Source organism: Suncus etruscus, chromosome 10 (genome assembly GCF_024139225.1).
Source record: "Suncus etruscus isolate mSunEtr1 chromosome 10, mSunEtr1.pri.cur, whole genome shotgun sequence".
NCBI classification, from domain to species: Eukaryota; Metazoa; Chordata; class Mammalia; order Eulipotyphla; family Soricidae; genus Suncus; species Suncus etruscus.
Genome location: NC_064857.1, coordinates 95,634,734 through 95,655,616, shown reverse-complemented (window position 1 = coordinate 95,655,616; position 20,883 = coordinate 95,634,734). Strand labels below are relative to the sequence as shown.

Genomic DNA, 20,883 nt, shown 5'->3' with positions numbered 1-20,883 from the left:
CATACAGAAGGTCATTGGTTCAAATCCCGGCATCCCATATGGTCCCCCATGCCTGCCAGGAGCGATTTCTGAATGTGGAGCCAGGAGTAACCCCTGATCACTGCCGGTGACCCAAAAACCAAAATAAAAATAAAAATAAAAATAAATAAAACAAGACATGTGGATTTCAGAATCCAATATAGTCCTTATTCTTAGGGTTCAAATTCTTTGAGAGGAAAAGGACTTAGAATAGCAAGCAATGGAAGCATAAGACTGTCAGGATCTACTATAATAGTAGCCAAAGTAAACTTACAAAAACCATCAAGACACTGAACTCAGTCTCTAAGTTCTTGTTTATGTTTAAAATTTGTGGGGGGAGAGGGGAAGGTTGGGGGTCATGCTCAGTGTTCAGGACTTATTTCTGGTTCTGCACTTAGGGTTCACTCCTGGTGATGCTCAAGAACCTATATAAGGTGCTAGGGATTGAACTCAGTACAAAGCAAGCACCATACTTTACTATTGTTCTGGTCCTAATCCTCGTTTTTCCTCATACAAAAATTAAAAAAGCCAAACCAAGAAAAGCAAACAATGAAGATTCATTAAAAAAAACTTATGCTTAGTGAAACTACTTCAAGAGGAGAAATATAAATACATGTAAACTCCACAAAATTATAAAGCATTGGGCTGGAGAGATAGCATGGAGGTAGGGCGTTTGCCTTGCATACAGAATGACGGTGGTTCAAATCCCAGCATCCCATATGGTCCCCCGAGCCTACCAGGAGTGATTTCTGAGTGTAGAGCCAGGAGTAACCCCTGAGTGCTACCGGGTATGACCCAAAAAACAAAAAAATAAACAAACAAACAACAACAACAAAAATATATATATAAAGCATTATTTCTTTATATATTTATGGTTCAATATGAATTTGGCATTCTGTAAAATTCATCTCAAACTTCACACCATTTTCTTTCCCCATTCTAGCCAAAATATCAAGACACGTCTCTTCTTGCAGGTCACAAAGAATCTTATTATATAAGAAATGGTATTTTGGGGCCGAAGAGATAGCATAAGGCGTTTGCCTTTCATGCAGAAGGACTGTGGTTCGAATCCTGGCATCCCACATGGTCCCCTGTGCCTGCCAGGGGCGATTTCTGAGCCTAGAGCTAGAGTAATCCCTGAGCACTGCCGGGTGTGACCCCAAAACAAACAAAACAAAAAAAATATTTTCTCTGCTGAAACATGTTCACTGACTCCTGATTTAGTACCTTCTACTTCTACTAAAAAAACTTCAAGCTTTTGGGGCCAGAGAGATAGCAGAGCGGCTTTTGCCTTGCAAACAGCGATCCAGGACCAAAGGTGGTTGGTTTGAATCTCTGGTCCCGCCCCCCACACCCCCACACCCGTGCCTGGCAGAAGCTATTTCTAAGCAGATACCCAGGAGTAACCCCTGAGTACCACCAGGTGTGGCCCAAAAACAAAACAAAAAAAAAAACTTCAAGCTTTCAAGATCATATAGTGATACCCTTTATTTTTTCAAAAAGTTTAATATACTATATTCTTCATTCAGGCCTTACCGTAATCCTCCTGTGTGATGTTAACTACTACCCCCCCACCAATGTCAATTTGTCTCTGGGTAGAACTGTCTTCTAGTTTCCTTAAGATTTCTTCCTGTATTCCATCATGACCCATGTCTCGCTTGCGACTCATGAAATGGGCATACAATTCTGTCTGGGTAATTAAGAAGTTCAGTTTTCTCTGTTGTCTCTTGGCCTAAGAAGGGAAAGTAAGAAAGCAGAGTTGTCATGAACAGAATTCACCAAATCAATGTATATAGTTTGCTCATAAATTCCTTTACACATTCTTTAGGGCCTGGAACAATGCTCAGTGGGTTGGGCATTTGCCTTGCACACAGCAGACCGGGATTCAATCCCCAGCATCCCTATGATCTACTACGCCTGCCAGGAGTAATTTCTGAGTGCAGAGTCAAGATTAGCTCATGAGCATCATTGGGTGTAGCCCAAAAACCAAACAAATAAATGTATAAATAATTAAATAAATAATTTTAGAATGATGAAACTGCTAAAAAGTTAGTTCAGTCAGAACTGAATCAGAACAAAAAGTCAAGTATTGCTTAAATGATAACTTACTGCTTATTACATAATAACCTATATTTTGCTCTTGTACAATATAAAATCTTTCCTTCATTAGGCTTCTGTTTCAAGTGTTTACTGATTTATTATTAATACTTTTCTTATAATGACACTGAGATATTAACTAAATTCAAATAATATATTTCAGTTTATAACTTGAGCTGTAGATATATGTGCAGAGCTTTATTATGACATTATAATAAGTTTTATAATTATTATAAGCTAGTGGTGCTTGAGTCACTCCCAGTGGTGAGTCTAAGGTTTGAGCCTATATGCAAAGCAAGTAGTCCAATAGTCAATGGAATAATCTCTCCCATCTATAGCTTTATTATTATTATTATGATTATTATTTTGGTTTTAGAGACACACCTAGTAATGCTCAGTAATTACTCCTGACTCTGCACTCAGGAATCAATTCTGACAGGTTCAGGGGATCATATGAGATGCTGAGGAATTGAACCCAAGTTGCATGCAAGGCAAGTGCTCTATCCACTGTGTTATCATTCCAGCCCGCTTTATTATTATTATTATTATTATTTAGGTTTTTAGGTCACATCCAGGAGCACTCATGGGTTACTCCTGGCTCTATGCTCAGAAATCGCTCCTGGCATGCTCTGGTAAAGGGACAGGTGTTGAAACATTCTAAGATTGAAATGTGGAAACACTGTAAGAAGGGAGAAAGAGAGGGAGTTGCTTACAGTAATTGGCAAAGAATTCCAACCTTACTCAGAACATATTCCTGATGCAACAAATATTCATAACTCAATACTGTATTTATACTTTGTGCAAAGAAACAAGTTACCCAGGGGACTTAAGAGATCTGGGTAAGAGGCCAGAGTGATAGCACAGCAGGTAGGTTTTTGCCTTGCTTGTGACTGGTTCAGGTTTGATCTTCAGCATCCCATATGGTCCACCAACATACCAGCAGTGGCACGAATAACCCCTGAGTACTAACCATGGGGTGTGGCCCAAAAACAAACAAAAAAAATCTGGACAAAATTCATATTTACCCTTCAGGAAATAATAAAGGAGGAAAAATTAAAATTAAGAGCTCAAGGGAGCCGGAAAGATAGCATGGAGAGATAGCACAGTGGTAGGGCGTTTGCCTTGCAAGCAGCTGCGAATTCTGACTGCAAAGCCAGAAGTAACCCCTGAGCACTGCCCGGTGTGACCTAAAAACAAAACGAAACAAAACTCAAAAGAGCTCCACAGTTTCACTCTAACATAAATACTAGCTACTTGTACTAGAAAAAAAAAAACAAAACAACTCAATCTTTGATTTCCTTTTTTTTGCCCCAAACTCAACTTGCTTTCCAATTATCCCAATGGATTTACAAATAGCAACACAATTCTGACCTATTTTCTTTTTTGCTTCCTGAACAATATTCACAGCTTGTATCAGCTAACCTCAGATTTAGCAAGAGTACCACTAACTACAAGTTAAAAGAGCAAAGCAGGTGGAAATCAAGTCTCAGATAACTGGACTTGTTGGCTACTCTCCCTATAACTGGCACTCAATTCAGGTCTTTCAACAAGTCAAAACTATTGCCAGTACCTGCAACCCCGCCAAGATAAACTATACGCTGATTTCTTTTTCTTTCATTCATTACCTATTTTTATTTTGGTCATCCACAAATATATAGAGAATAAGTATTGTGAAATGGTGGCTTGTGCATTCCACAATCCCCAGAGAGGGAGAGGGATCCCCATGTCCCCAGTCCAGGTAGGATAAGAGACGCAGGTCCAGCAGCAATTCTGACACAGGAAATAATCCACACACAGTTGGGAAGGAATAGCAGGCCAGAAACTCACACCACAAGTGTTCACCCACAAGCCAGTCGCTCCACTACATGGAACAAGGAGTCAAGATGGCAGCTTCCCCTCCAGACCTCCAAAGTAGCCTTTATTGGGAAAAGCCAAGCCCACCCCCGAGGGCAGGGGAAAAGGCTAGATGAAGAGGCAATGGAGAAACATCTTTTTAACATGTAAACCAAAGGAACCAATCGAAAAAAATCTAATTAGAAGGTAATATGGGGGCAGAAAGATAGCACAGTAGCAGAGTTTGCCTTGTAAGCAGCCAAGCCAGGACTGATGGTTGTTCAAATCCCGGGACTGCCAGGAGCCAATTCTAAGCACAGAGCCAGGAGTAACCAACCCCTGGACATTGCCAGATGTAACCCAAAAAAAACAAAACAAAACAGAAGGGAATATGAAGACCAATACAAAGGCTTCTACTAACAAAGGAATTTAAAAAAATAAATAAGGGGACCGGAGAGATAGCATGGAGGTAGGGTGTTTGCCTTGCATGCAGAAGGATGGTGGTTTGAATCTCAGCATCCCATATGGTCCCCCGAGCCCGGCATGAGCAATTTCTGAGCATAGAGCCAGGAGTAAATCCTGAGTACTGCCGGGTGTGATGACCCCCCAAAAACAAACAAACAAAAAAATTTTTTTTGGACAATTTGACTGTGCTCAAGATTTACTCCTGGATCTGTGCTCACAGATCACTCCTAGAGGGCTCAAAGAACCACACTGGGAACCCAGATTCACCATATGCAAGGCCTTACTTATCACACTGTCTCACACCTCAAGTTAAGACTTTTTCCCCCCAGAACAGTACCCAATGATGTTCAGAATATCATGACTATGATGTTCAGGTGCCAGAGATTGAACCAGGCTGTTTTCATGCAAAGCATACACTTCAGTTCACTGAGCTATCTCTACAGCCCTCAGTGATTAAACTTTTAATTTATGAAGTCCTTTCACCCCTAACTGCTTGGTGTGATTATAAATAGTGCTTTCCAATAATTCTGCTTTTTCATTACCTCCCGCATTTCTTCATCCAACTTCCGTTGTTCCAATGCTTCTTTCTCTGCACGCTTACGGTGTTCCTTCTCTACCTTTTCATATTTCTTCCAGTATAGAAGCATCTCTTTTGTAAGACGGCGGGCACGAGGCAGAGTCTCTTTACAGTTCTTCTGGGCCTGCAAGGCAGCTCGACGAACCTCCTTCATACACTGATGGGCAAGCTGTAAGAGACAACCATGTCATCACAAGAGGATGTTGACAGCCAAGCCAATTCTCCTCAGGCCCCTCACACTGTTCATGCATACTGGCCTTCTGGCCTCTTTCTCCTTTCAGCTTATGAATGTCCTTCTGTTATTACTTCCATATTACTGTGAGTTATCAGAGATGAGAAATCAAATGATATATTGACTTAAATGATTTTTTAAAAAAAGGGATATAGACCTGTGATGTGCTGAGAAGTTAATGTTCCCAATGTGTTGAGAAATTAGTGAATTGTTACTATACACATTAAGAATAACAGCTAGGGGGGCCAGGAAGGTGGCGCTAGAGGTAAGGTGTCTGTCTTGCAAGCGCTAGCCAAGGAAAGATCACGACCGCAGTTCGATCCCCTGGTGTCCCATATGGTCCCCCCAAAGCCAGGGGTGATTTCTGAGCGCTTAGCCAGGAGTAGCCCCTGAGGATCAAATGGGTGTGCCCCCCCCCAAAAAAAAGAATAACAGCTAGGGGCCCGGAGAGATAGCACAGCGGCGGCGGCATTTGCCTTGCAAGCAGCCAATCCAGGACCAAAGGTGGTTGGTTTGAATCCCAGTGTCCCATATGGTCCCCCGTGCCTGCCAGGAGCTATTTCTGAGCAGACAGCCAGGAGTAACCCCTGAGTACCGCCGGGTGTGGCCCAAAAACCAAAAAAAAAAAAAAAGGAATAACAGCTAGAAATGCTAATATGCTAGCAACCCTTACGGTTCAGATACATCAGCTAAATTTTTCTCTTCACAAATTGTGAAGCTGGTATTATCAGTCTCATGATATAGATGAGAAAATCGAGAATATGTGACTAAACCATGAAAAAAAACATATTGTTAATTCAATGTTATCTCACTTGCATAGATCTCCAAAGAAGCTGTGCTACTTTCCATTCAGAAAATATTAGTATCATCTCTTATTTTTTTGTTTTTGCGTTTTGGGCCACACCTGGCAATGCTCAGGGGTTATTCCTGGTTCTGCACTCAGGAATCATTCCTGGGTGGGTTCTGGGGACCATATGGATGCCAGGGATCAAATGTAGGTTAGCTGTGCACAAGGTTAGAGCCTTTTCCTAGTGTATTATTGCTCTGGCCCTGAGAAAATTTCTTAAAGGCACAGTAATGGGATGATCCAAGCTCTATTCAAATAATCAGAGTGTACATTATCCTATCTAAAAAGACTCACATACAATAAATATGAGGAAGAGTAAGTCTACTTTCTGAAACTGAGACCAGCGGCTGGAATGATAGTAGAGTACAGTGGGTAAGTACTTGACTTGTATACAGTTGACCCAATGGCCTGGGTTCAATCCCCAGCATCCCATATGATCCAACAAGTACCACCAGGAATAATTTTTGAGTGTAGAGCCAGAAGTTACCCTTAAGTGTCATGAGGGTATGGCTACCAAAAAAACAAAAAAATATTTAAAACATTGACAACTTGAGGAAACTTTCTTACATACTCTGAGATTATCATATAAGAAGGATATTAAGAATGACATATTCTAACAAAACATAAAATGAAAAGCATAAAGTTGTAATTTTACCTTTCGGCTATTGGTGAGAAACAGGTTACGAGCTGAAGCTTTCTGCTTGTTGGCCTAAAATAGTTAAATGAGTATTACATTAAGAATCTTATTGAAATAAAATGTATATTGATATGTTTCCTATTCAATTTCTCAAGGGTTAGAAGATAAAATGTCAAACCAAGTATATACAAAATTCATTATTAACTTTGTGTGAAAGTGTTGCCAGAGATCAAGTCTAGATTTCAATCACACAAGACACACTTTGACACAATCACATTTCTGGTCCTTCAGGACACAATCACCTTTATGGCCTACTTCTAAAAGTCATTCCAATTCAAGCAACTCAAGTAGTATTAAAAACTTGACAGAATACGGTTTGACCCTTTTCTCTGCAAAGGGTCATTTATAACACCACTCATGGGCCATACAATACAGACAGAAAGGTCATAAATAGACGATGAGAAGCTAAGTGTCTGTCCCATCCTGTGCTGGGTCCCAACTGTAAGCCAGAGGTTTCACAACCCTGGTCTAAAATGTGTGAGGTTAAGTTTGATTCCCAGTATCACATGACACCCCAAGCATGACTGGGTAGATTTCTTGAAAAATAAAAAGAACAATCTAGGGATTAAGCCTGGGTTGGTTGTATGCAAGGCAAATATTCTACCCACTATACTATTGCCTGGTCCTACTGTGTGTAACTTTGATGTCATTATTTCTTCAGAATTGAAGGCCAAGCCCCCTTTTATGATCAGAGAATTACTTGGCTCTTCTGTCGGCTCTCAGGTCAAATGAACCACCACTATCAACCTCAGTCTAATTTCTTTATTGAGGCTGTGTGGTTTTTTTGATTTTTAGTAGAAGTAGAAGATCTAATGAGCAATTTGAGATGCTATTGTGGACTGCTGAGAAGAACTGTGTAGTTCATCCCAACTGGGATGACTGGAAGATCCCTCTCCTGAGTGAGATTTTTTTTCTTAGTACTTTAATGCAACTCAGTCACATCATAATGCCAGTCATAAAATACTTGAGGTATATACAGGAACAGTAAAATTCCCCCTCAAGATTTTCTGAAAATGTTTTACATATAAGTATTAACTATAACTTCTAAAAAATAAAAGTTACACATAGAACTTAATAGCCATTGTTATCATATTGACAACTCAAACCCTTTTAATTTTAGATCTATATAAGAGTTGCTAATTTAAAGCAAAGAATTTCAAATATTCCTGCTCAATTTATCTATCATTGACAGGTATCACTCGAAATCTCACAAGACAAAAGCAGGTTTTTCCATATTTTTTTCCTTCAAAGGTGCTTAGAAGGGCTGGACAGATAGCACGGGGCTTAAGCTGCATGCTCTGCAAGTGGCCAACCTACATTTGAACCTCAGCACATGGTTCCCCAAGTTCTTTGGGAGAGCTGCAAGGTTTCCTGAGCAATGATTGGGAAATACCTCAGTGCAATCCTGGCATCTCTACTTTACTCCAGTAGTTATGCAGCTATTGCCAGAACCGCAAGAAATAGCTAGCCAAACCACACAACCAATAGCTATGACCCCAGGTATGCTCACAAAGTACAAACAGCAGGTATAACCTCAATCCCCCAAACTCTGCAAGCACAGATAATAGCACTGCAATTAAATAAGTGCAACAAACACTCATTACAACATCAACAGAAGGAAGGGAGGACATAGAAAAAGAGTGCTCATATACAAATTTCTTCACCAAAAATTAAGTGGGGACAGAGTGGTGGTACAAGCGGTAAGGCGTCTGCCTTGCCCACGCTAGCCTAGGACGAACCAAAGTTCGATCCCCCAGCATCCCGTATGTTCCCCCAAGTCAGGAGTGATTTCTGAGAGTCATGAGTAACCCCTGAGCATCATCGGGTGCCCCCCCCCAATAAAAGCTTATTAAAATTAATAATACAGTAGAGAAATACCAACATACCAATAATTCAAAGGTAATATCATTATCAGAAACAAGAAACTGGGCTTTTAGACATCAAAAGATACTCATCTAGGGGCCAGAGCGATAGCACAGTGGTAGGGTGTTTGCCTTGCATGCTGCTGACCCAGAATGGACCCAGGTTCGATTCCCGGTATCCCCTATGGTCCTGTGAGCCTACCAGGAGCAATTTCTGAGCAGGTAACCCCTAAACACATCTAGGTGTGGGAGGGAAGGAAGGAAGGAAGGAAGGAAGGAAGGAAGGAAGGAAGGAAGGAAGGAAGGAAGGAAGGAAGGAAGGAAGGAAGGAAGGAAGGAAGGAAGGAAGGAAGGAAGGAAGGAAGGAAGGAAGGAAGGAAGGAGAGAAAGAGAAAGAATCTCCTCTGGTAGTCCAGCCAAAATTACATAACTCTGCCTAATCATAAGGAAATATACAAAATTACAAACTCAAAACCATTCTACCAATTAACAGGCCTATACTGTTTATGGTACTAATGGTAGCACTCCTTTTTATGGTACTTACACACACCTGATGGTGGAAGAGGAAATTGCTTGCAGCACTGGGGATTACAACAGCATTGCCAAACCAACAGAAGTTCAGTGCATGTGGGAAGCAGGGTAACATGCCCATAATCAAGAAATCAAGTCCAGGAGCCGGACTTGTGGCGCAAGTGGTAAGGTGTTTGCCTTCCACACATTAACCTAGGATGGATCATGGTTCGATCCCCGGGCATCCCATATGGTCCCCAAGCCAAGAGCGATTTCTGAGCACATAGCCAGGAGTAACCCCTGAGCATCACCGGGTGTGGCCCAAAAACCAAAACCAAAAAAAAAAAAAAAAAAAAATCAAGTTCATGTGCTTTTCCTCCAATCCTAAGATCAATGGTTTGTTTTTGTTTTCTTTCTTTCTTTTTTGTTTGAAAAGAAAAAAGGCATCAAGGGGCCGGAGAGATAGCACAGAGGTAAAGGTGTTTGCCTTGCATGCAGAAGGACGGTGGTTTGAATCACAGCATCCCATATGGTCCCCTGAGCCTGCCAGGAGCGATTTTTGAGCATAGAGCCAGGAGTAACCCCTGAGCGCTGCCAGTGTGACTCAAAAACCAAACAAAAAACAAAAAACAACAACAAAAAAAAACAACATCAAAACCAACCAGAAATTGTTGCAGCTTTAAGGAGATTAAAGATATGTGGCCACTAAATATAATACATAGTCCTAGACTGGGCCCTGGGCCCTGGACTGAATCAAGTAAGGGGACACCAGGGAAGAAATGTCTCATAAGACATTGAAACAGGGGCTGGAGAGATAGCACGGAGGTAAGGCGTTCACCTTGCATGCAGAAGAACAGAGGTTCGAATCCTGGCATTCCATATGGTCCCCCATGCCTGCCAGGAGCTATTTCTGAGTGTAGAGCCAGGAGTAACCACTGAGCACTGCCCAGGGTGACCCAAAAACCAAAACAAAAAAAAAGACATTGAAACAACTGAAAGAAGTTGATCATAGCCTGTTGGATCAGATAATGTTTCTCGTACCTAAGGAGTGTATACTCAGGAGATCATGAGACCCCCACCAGCATTTTTGGCCAATCAGGCCAGTAATTCAGTGCTAGGTTCAGAGGATGGAAAGCTGTTCAGGTCCTGTGGTGTCAGTTGTATTGAGGGCCACCAGGGCTGCACCAGCAAATCTTGGAGAAATGTGTGGTGTCAGGAATAAAACGCAGGTCAGGAAATACTAAGCGAATGCATTTCCTGATCACTGTCCTAGTTCCTGACCCTCAGAAAATAATGGTTAGACTTCATTGCAATTGTATGTGAGAATGTCATTATTGTTAAGAAATACATGGGGCCGGGCGGTGGCGCTGGAGGTAAGGTGCCTGCCTTGCCTGCGCTAGCCTAGGACGGACCGCGGTTCGATCCCCCGGTGTCCCATATGGTCCCCCAAGAAGCCAGGAGCAACTTCTGAGCACATAGCCAGGAGTAACCCCTGAGCGTCACAGGGTGTGGCCCAAAAACCAAAAAAAAAAAAAAAAAAAAGAAATACGCACATTTATTAGGAGTCCCAAAAATCAAAGTTTTTATCTAACTTTTGAGAACAAAATCTAAAATGAATGGGGAAAAAAATGTATGCATGGGGCCGGGAGGTGGCGCAAGAGGTAAGGTGCCTGCCTTGCCTGCGCTAGCCTTGGACGGACCACGGTTCAATCCCCCAGCGTCCCATATGGTTCCCCAAGCCAGGAGCGACTTCTGAGCGCATAGCCAGGAGTAACCCCTGAGCGTTACCGGGTGTGGCCCAAAAACCAAAAAAAAAAAAAAAAAAATGTATGCATTTATTAAAAAAAAAAGCAAACAAGGAAAACAGCTGCCAACTATGAGCAAAGGATACACAGCTACATTCATTATTATTCAAAGGATACACAGCTCCTTGCATTATTCTTGCCATGTATTTTTTTAAAACTTCATTTTGAACTAATTTTAGACTTACAGAAGAGTTGCTAATAGTGCACAGTTCCCTTACATCCATCCCCCTGATTTACCTAATTTTAGCATCTTATATAATCATAGTATAATCATTTAAAAAGGAACTTAAATTGGCAAAATATTATTAGCTAAACTATACATTTTATTTTAAATGTTAAGGATTTCCCTCTAATATCCTTTGCTTTTCTAGAATTTATAGGATTACATGTATGTTTAGTTGCTTTTTTATTATTCTCTTGTTAAGAGACTAGGAAGAATACCATATCCACGATAATCCTTCAATTTTTCTGAAGCATTTTCTCAGCCAGTTCCTAAACACACTTTGGCAAAACTACCACAAAAAAAATGGTCTTTTTTTCTTTTTGGGCAGGGATAGGGAGGACAACTAGCTAGGATTTTTCAGAAAAACACTGGAGCCAAGCTGAAGGAACTTTTCATAGTCAAAGTTAGAATGATTTGAACAACATAAAAAGCATAATATTGATAGTAATGATTTTTTTTTTGTTTGTTGTTTTGGGCCACACCTGGTGACACTCAGGGGTTACTCCTGGCTATGTTCTCAGATCGTTCCTGGCTTGGGGGACCATATGAGATGTTGAGGGATCAAACCATGGTCCGTCCTAGAGTAGTGCATGCAAGGCAAATGTCCTACCACTTGTGGCGCCACTCCTGCCCCCAAATGGTGAAATTTTAATAATGATATTTACTATGATAATCTGGTATGGTTCACTCCTATCAGTTTTTTCTTCTATAGTTATCTTTCTCTATTTGCTTTATGTATTACAGCTTGAATCTAGGCAAATTGTTGCTCTTCTGTTTTTGCCTTCTCCTTGTAGGATTTTTCGATAAATCTAGTCAATAATAATTACTGAAATTTTTGTACAATGACACTATCCTCATCCCTTTTTTCCTTCTACACTTAATAAATGAAAATTTCTATAAGGAAGAGCTCCTTCAACCTTGCCTACTAATTTATTTACTTAATAACAGTGTAGGCTCACAAATATTTTTTATGTTATGGGTTAAAATTCATTACTATAGGGGCCAGAACGGTGGCACAAGTAGTAGTGTGTCTGCCTTGCACACGCTAACCTAGGATAGACTACACTTAGATCCCCTGGTATCCCATAAGGTCCCCCAAACCAGGAGCGATTTCTGAGAGCATAACCAGGAGTAACCCCTGAGCGTCACCGGGTATGGCCCAAAAAAACAAACAAAAAATATTTACTATCAATATTATGCCTTTTGGTCCCTGAGCACTGCCGGGTGTGGCCCAAAAACCAATATATATATATATATATATATATATATATATATATATATATATATATATATATATATATATATATATATTATGCCTTTTTTTTTTTTTTTTTTTTTTTTGGTTTTTGGTTTTTGGGCCACACCCGGCGGTGCTCAGGGTTACTCCTGGCTGTCTGCTCAGAAATAGCTCCTGGCAGGCACGGGGGACCATATGGGACACCGGGATTCGAACCAACCACCTTAGGTCCTGGATCGGCTGCTTGCAAGTGCTATCTCTCCGGCAATATTATGCTTTTTATGTTGTTTTTTATGTTGTTCAAATCATTCTAACTTTGACTATGAAAAGTTCCTTCAGCTTGGCTCCAGTGTTTTTTTGAAAAATCCTAGATAGTTGTCCTCCCCATCCCCGCCCAATCCTGACCATCTTTATTCAACCTCTCTAATTTTCTAGCACTTAAAGATGTTTAATGATCTTCTGAGTTCTAGAATAAATTATTTTCCCTACAAGCCCTGCTTTCATCTATTAGGGTGGGGTAAAAAAAAAATCATACTATGGGGGCCGGTGAGGTGGCGCTAGAGATAAGGTGTCTGTCTGCCTTACAAGTGCTAGCCAAGGAAGGACCGAGGTTCGATCTCCCAGTGTCCCATATGGTCCCCCCAAGTCAGGGCCAATTTCTGAGCGCTTAGCCAGGAGTAACCCCTGAGCATCAAATGGGTGTGGCCCAAAAAAAAACAATAAATAAATAAAGCATACTATGGTTTTAAACTATATAAAATGATGTACCAAAAAAAAAAAAGAGTGATAGCACAGTGGGTAGGGCCATTTGCCTTGCTGCGGCTAACCCAGATTTGATCCCCAACATCCCAAATGGTTCTCCAAGCCTGCCAGGACTAATTTCTGGCAAAGCCAGAAGTAACCACTGAGCACCATCAGGTATGACCCCCCCCCAAACAAAAAGATGCACGTAGATCCTCACATTTCTGATGTTCCCATTGAATGAAACAATTATTTAATTCTCTGGCTTATCCTTGAAATCTTTTTGTATGAACTAAGAGGTATCTGTATATTTTTGGATCCTCTTTCTTCTGATCAAAAAAAGACAAACCTAGAATCTAGTGTATGCATGTATCTGACATGGGTTCGATCCCTGGTGTCCATACGGTCCCTTGAGCCTGTCAGGATTAACTTCTGAGCACAGAGCCAGAAGTAACTTGAGTGATTCAGGATGTGACTCAAAAGCCAATAAATAAATAAATAAATAAATAAATAAATAAATAAATAAATAAATAAATAAATAAATAAAGCAATTGTGTTTTCTGTCTAGCATAATTTTGTGTTTTAACTTATAACCCTCAATCCACTTAGAATATATGGATAACATACAGATGTAATTTTACCTTTCTTCAAATGGCTACTCAGTTGTCCCAGTGATGCTCAGGGGTTACTTCTGGCTATGCACTCAGAAATCGCTTCTGGCTGGGGGATCATAGCCAGGGGATTGAACCTCGGTCCGTCCTAGGTTAGCTGCATGTCAGGCAATACCCTACTGCTTGCGCCACCACTCTGGCCCTCAATAGCAATCATTTAAAAAAAAAAAAAAAGTCTGCTAGTCTATTCTAATAGCTTATATGTACCAGTACCAAATATTTATTTTGTTTCTTTTGGTTTTAGGGTCATACCCAGCAGTTCTCAGAGATTACTTCTGGCACAATATTCAGGATCACTACTGACTGAGCTCAAAGGACTATGAGCAGATGCCAGGGCACCCACCATAGCCATATGCAAGGCATGTGCCCTATCAGCTGTACTAAGTCTTCAGGCCCCTGTCCTCAATATTTTAATTGTAGAGGCTTCCTTTCTTTTCTAATTTCCTCCCCTCCCCTTTTCTTTCCCTTTTATGGATCCTACGCCACATCCTGAAGTACTGAAGGTCTACTCCTGGGTCAGTGGTTGCTTCTGCTCAGGACATTACTTGGTGCTGGGAATAGATCGCAAATGTCCTGCATGCAAGATCTGTGCTCCAACCAATGAACCATCTCCCTAGCACATGTTTTATGGTTGGTGGGCCTTCTTCATACTACTTTTTCCACAGGAACTTTAATATCAACTTTTCTAAATTTATAAAGTAATGGGTATATTTTTCCATTGGGATTAAACTCAAATTTAAATGTGGTAATTAATTCAATAAAATGCAAATGACCAATAAATCTAAAGAGAGTATATGGGCATTCCTTGCATTACTTCTGTAACATTTAAGTATCAAATTCTATCAAAATGTTACCAAAACATAATTGTGGAATAACAAAATAATAAAAACAACAGAAATAAACAACGTGATAAATAATCTTTAATAGGAAGCATGACACTTGGCGATTTGGGAGATGGGAGGATAGGATAGGGAAGGGAGCATTACAAAAATGGTGGAGGGAAGTGATCAACCAGAAGAGAGTGCTGAAAGGTAGCAGAGCGTTATGCAGAAAACCATAAACCACTATGTCAAAAGGTGGGTGGGTGGGAGCAAAGGGGAGGGCAGGAAGAACACTGGTGAAGGGATTGGTGTTGAAACATTATATTCCTTACACCCAATCACAAATAACTTTTTAATGCTCGCTTCGGCAGCAGATATACTAAAATTGGAACGAATAACTTTGTAATTCTCAGTGACTTAATAGTAAATGAAACTTAAATGTTTATCAAAACCAAATAAAAGAGCAAAATAAATGCTTATAAATGCTTTCCTTATAGTGACTTATTACTCAGCAACACATAAATATTTACATATCTGCTAAATAACTCCATCTTTTAAATTTCCTTATTGTATCTATTCATTTTGCTAATTTGATCAATAGAAATCATCAAATTTCTATTGACATTGGAAGAACACTGTGCTCCTTCTTTACAGGGACTTCTTCCAAGGTTTTGGCCTCGATAAGTAAAAACATCTAATGCCCACAGCAAGAAACAGTCCTGTCATCTTTTACTCACTTACCTTTGGTAGTTCCTTTTTCACAATGCTGAGCCATACTTTCCTGCGACGAGCATTAAGCTGTTCAATGGATAAGTGCTTCTTCTTGGTGCCAGGAGGAGGAGCATCATGAGAAAATTTAGCAAAGACTTTGGTTTGATGGTGATGGCGACGAGGGGACTCTTCAGAGGAAAGTTCTTCATCCCTTCGCCTTTTTTTCTTCACTTTTTTCAACTTGGCTGGAAAAGAAACAACCTTAGGATGCAGCAATTCCCTTTCCAAAGTAGATTACTTCATGGAGCAAGAGAGATAGTACAGAGGTAGGATGTCTGTCTTGCACAGTTAAAACCTTTTTTGATTTTTGGGTCATACCTGGTAGTGCTCAAGGTTCCTCCTGGCTATATGCTCAAAAATCGCTCCTGGCAGGCTCGGGGGACCATATGGGATGGCAGGATTCGAACCACTATCCTTCTGCATGCAAGGCAAACACTTTATCTCTATGCTATCTCTCAGGCCCCGTCTGCCAATGTCTTAATGACCTCTCCTCTCCCTCATAATGGGAGATACAGTAATTTTTACAAATTTGCTAGTTACTTCTTGTTTTATACAAAGTACAAATCTGCTGTACTTCTTTTTAATATTTTCTCTCTTTATCATTTTTATTTTTATTTCTATTCTTTTTGAAATAATTTTTCTCTTATTATTAATTTTATCACTTATCTGATAACAAATATATTACAGTCAACTATGTAAAGTATTGATGCATGTTCTTTAAAATAAAGTTAAAAAAATCTTTTTTAAAGATTTTAAATATCTTTTACAGGTCCGTACAAGGTTGGCAGCACACAAGGCAAACGCAACACCACTTTATCACTCTAGCTTCTAAAGTAAAAGATTTTAAGTTTAAAACAAAGAAGAAAAGGGAATCTGGTATTGTTTGGAAAATGCATTCTACATGAATTAAAATTCCAATGCCCTAGGTAACACACAATCCTGAAACAAAAAATGAGTAAAGATGTTATGCATACCTTTAAGTTTCTTTTCCTCCTTGAATTTCTTTTTTTTGGGTCCAAGGAGATGCCGTTGTTGTTCATAAAAAGGGTCATATGTTGAAAGCAGGCCTGCACTGTAGTACTGGTATTGCTGCAACTGAAGCAGGGAAAACAACGATGATTAGAAGTACCTGTCTGTGTTCTAAAGCACAACCTTCAAATTACCCTAGAAGTCAATGACAAACCACAGCTCATAATTAATAAGTACTCTTCCCTAGAAAAGACCAATAATTTTTAGTTAAAAGAAAAGTATCTTCATTAAAATGAGTTCATTAGCTATGCAAATCACAAGTTATTAGAAATAAAAGATTAAATGCTTCTGAATCTCAGATTCCTGACACATTACTGAACAGTCTACACTTGAAATTCATCAAAAAGAAGTAAACCAGGGGCCGGGAAGGTGGCGCTAGAGGTAAGGTGTCTGCCTTGCAAGCGCTAGCGTAGGATGGACTACGGTTCAATCCCCAGCGTCCCATATGGTGCCCCCAAGCCAGGGGCGATTTCTGAGCGCATAGCCAGGAGTAACCCCTAAGCGTCAAACAGGTGTGGCCCAAAAACCAAAAAAAAAAAAAAAAAAAGTAAACCATATTTTTCTTATCAATAGGTTCTCATATTTACTAGGCTTATGAGGTAACCCTGGCTCTGTGCACAGGAATTATTACAGTGGGGTTCTGAGGACCACATGGAATGCTGAGGATCAAACCCAGGTTAATCACATGCAAGACAGGAGTCCCTAATTGCTGTACTATCATTCTGGCTACTCAATCTTTCTTGACTTATTAAAAAGTTATAGGTCAAAGCTAAATGAGTATTCACTGAGCTATATATTTAAAAACTAGGATTTCCCATATGTATATTATTATTCTTCAATTAAAAACCTTCCAGGAAAGTGGCTCATTGATAAGAACACATCTCACAAATGGGAGGCCCTAAATACAATTCCCCACCCTACCACCACAAAAAAACAAAACACAAGAAGACTGGATTGATAACAAAGTGGGTAAAGTGTTTGCCTTGCACTCAGCTGACCTGGATTCAATCACCAGCATCCTATATGGTACCCTGAGCTTTCTAGGAGTAATTTCTGAGCACAGAGCACAAGTAACCCATAGTACTGCAGAATGTGGCCCCAATAACAAAAAAACACAAAACAACAACAACAAAAAAAGGTTAGATATGTTATTATTACTTCTATTGTTTATGACCTTTAGTAAATCATTCAAAGCTTTCTAAACTAATTTTGGAAGTTAAGTAATTACTGGAAGTGGCAGAGTGAGAGCACTCCCTACAAGAGGTTTGGAGTTGCTCCCTCGCACCAAATGGTCTGCCAAGCAGTGATGCCTGAGCACAGAAACAGGTGCAAATGAATGTGACCCCCAACTCCCAAAAAAAAGTGCTGCATATGAACAGTGATCATAATTACACAAACTCTATAAATACCTAAAACACAATAATTGTGTATGTTAAAGGCCTAATTTTTCAGGCATATAAACTGTATTTCAATAAAGTTAATATAAGAACTATATCAATGATTTAATCTAGAATGACTACAGACCAAGAATGAATACTCAATATAAAGGTTTGCTATTTCCCACAAACTCTCACCTCCTTGTCTTTGCTATACTTAGTCTGATGAAGTTTTTTGTACTTGTGTAGCCGCAGCATATTATGAAGCTCTTCTCTACTGAGATTAAGTTCTTCATCATCATCATCTTCTTCTTCACTATTTTCACTCTGAGACTCAGCCTCACTGGACTCATCACTTAGCAAAATATTCTGGAAACGGGAGAAAACAGAAAAGGAGCTTCTACTATGAAGCAGGTTCTTTTTTTGTTTTGTTTTGTTTTTTCATGCCACACCTGTTTGATGCTCAAGGGTTACTCCTAGCTAAGCGCTCAGAAATTGCCCCTGAGTTGAGGGACCATATGGGACGCCGGGGAATCGAACCGTGGTCCTTCCTTGGCTAGCGCTTGCAAGGCAGACACCTTATCTCTAGCGCCACCTCGCCGGCCCCAGCAGGTTCTTTCTTAAAGCATCTTTCATCAGATCTCAAAATATCAAAAATATTAAAGGACAGTCCATTTCTTATCTACTATACCATTCTTCACCCATTCAACTAAAAACAAGCAAAAGGGGCTAAATACACCTAGTGGGCATGAATAAAATAAGTACTAAAACATGAAAAATGAGAAATGCCATAAACAGAACAAGACCAGATTTTACTACATATAAATAAGGCATTGTTAATGTCAAATATCAAGGCAAAAATAAATCCAAAACTAGATGGCATAAAAAAATATAAAAAGCGGGCCCGGAGATAGCACAGTGGCGTTTGCCTTGCAAGCAGCCACTCCAGTACCAAAGGTGGTTGGTTTGAATCCCGGTGTCCCATATGGTCCCCCATGCCTGCCAGGAGCTATTTCTGAGCAGACAGCCAGGAGTAACCCTGAGCACTGCCAGGTGTGGCCCAAAAAGGGAAGCAATCTATGATGCTAAATAATAGAATCTACTGATGATTCAACAAAATCTACTCATGTATAACATTATTCACACAAAATATACATCATTTGGGGCCAGAGAGATAGCATGAAGGTAGGGTGTTTGCCTTGCATGCAGAAGGACGGAGGTTCGAATCCCAGCATCCCATATGTTCCCCGAGCCTGCCAGGGGCGATTTCTGAGTGTAGAGCCAGGAGTAACCCCTGAGCACTGCCAGGTGTGACCCAAAAACCAAAAAGCCATTTTGTTTATTTTTTGTCTACAGACTTACTTCACCCCTCATACCCCTCCCCCCCAATAGAATTAGAGCAGGAACCCCGTCATTTTACAACAGCATCAGGCATGTACCACGTGCTCAGACATTTGTTGAAAGAATTCAGGAACTAATGAAAACTAGATTAATTACTAGCAAGGGCAAGCACCAACAAGCACCTTACTGAAATACATTTTTGACCTAGAAAAATCTGACAATATTTGAGAATATCTGAATAATTTTCCCTTCCATTTGCAATTCAGTGAGTTATTTGAATTATAAAAATTCCGTGTCATTTCTTACCTTTAGCCACTTTCTGCTTTTCTTCAATTTAGAGAAGTTATATAAATTCCCTTTGTCAGACTTCGATTCTGAGTAAAGAAACATAAAGAGTAAAAAAAAAAAAAAAAATGAAAGAATGGCTGCCCCCAGGAGAACTAGTAGTCCAAAGAGGGGTCTCACATCACACTGACCTGATTGTAGAACCCCATTTAGTGAGTATGTGTTTAACATTCCAGAATTCCCTGCTCCAGAAGTTTCACCAAGCAATGAGTTTGTAGGCTCTTCCTTAACTTGTATTAAGGGATCCCCAGACTGGGGCAATAAAGGATTACTGTCATCCAGCCCATCTTCACTTTCATCACTATAAATTGAAGAAGGATGAATCAACAATTACAGTTAAGCCAGCAAAATATTTGAAGCTATGGCTAGTAAATGATACATTACCAAAGAGGCTGATTTTTTTTTGGGGGGGGGGGGAGGGCCCAAACCCAGTAGCGCCCAAGGGTCACTCCTGGCTCTGTGCTCAGAAATCACTCCTGGCAGGCTCAGGGGACAATCTGGGATGCCAGGAATCAAACTCAGGTCTACCCCGGGTTGGCCACATGAAAGGTAAACGCCCTACCTCTGTGCTATCGCTCTGGCCCTTGATAATGTTTTTTAAAGTAAAACAATACCCCCCCAAGGGGCCAGAGTGATAGGACAATGGGTAGGGAATCTGCCTTGCACGAGGTAAACCCAGGTTCCAATCCTGCATTCTGTATGGTACATGCCAGAAGTAATTTCTAATCATAGAGCTGGGTGTAACACCTAAACCCTGAGCACCACCAGGTGTGACCCAAAGGGAGAGGAAAAAAAAAAAAAAAAACCTTACAAAATGCTCTTAACCCTAAGAGCTACAGAGGTAATGGAATCAAATATATGATCAAACAATTAGGAGAATGGAATGGCATACCTAGAAATATTCCTGTTGAAGATGGCTGATGTTTGTCGCAGGAAATGGTCCAACCGGAGGGCCCTCTCCAGATATTGAAGATATAGGGGCTTTGCCAGCTCAGTGCAGCCGCCATCGTCCCCGGCACCCAACTCCGAGGCCATAGAACAAATCTGTCTTCATGCACAAGGTATCCGAATGCACAGCTGCAGAATAGAGATAAGTAGTAAAAGATAAAATAGTATTAATTCTCCCTTTATCATGTTACTTTCTGTCAATGAAGAGAAATCAGACAATCAAGAACATGAGACAAGAAAGAAAAGAAGACAGCAGTCTATAGAAAGATCATGATTAAGCTCTTACCAGACCTTAATCAAAGGCAGAAATAAAAAGAACAAGATGAGATAATCAGAACATAGAAATACTGTATAGCACAATAAAAATTCACATATGTTTTGGAAATAAGCCAGTTAAAATAATACCCACTTCTCATACTACAACTACTCACTAGCAT

General features: G+C 40.2%; 1 protein-coding gene across 1 annotated transcript in view; it reads right to left on the bottom strand.

Annotated features, from left to right (window-relative positions):
* Positions 1–20,565, bottom strand: part of INO80 (INO80 complex ATPase subunit) — a 112,744-nt gene extending 92,179 nt beyond the window's left edge. Inside the window, exons 1-9 of the mRNA XM_049781433.1 lie at positions 20,391–20,565; positions 19,630–19,799; positions 19,460–19,527; positions 18,011–18,181; positions 16,382–16,502; positions 15,378–15,592; positions 6,725–6,778; positions 4,956–5,159; positions 1,555–1,750 (exon numbers count right to left, since the gene is read on the bottom strand). Of these exons, the coding sequence (XP_049637390.1) occupies positions 1,555–1,750; positions 4,956–5,159; positions 6,725–6,778; positions 15,378–15,592; positions 16,382–16,502; positions 18,011–18,181; positions 19,460–19,527; positions 19,630–19,799; positions 20,391–20,533 (1,342 nt within the window). The 5' untranslated portion in view covers positions 20,534–20,565. The remainder of the gene's footprint in view (positions 1–1,554; positions 1,751–4,955; positions 5,160–6,724; positions 6,779–15,377; positions 15,593–16,381; positions 16,503–18,010; positions 18,182–19,459; positions 19,528–19,629; positions 19,800–20,390) is intronic.
* Positions 20,566–20,883: the final 318 nt, after the last annotated feature.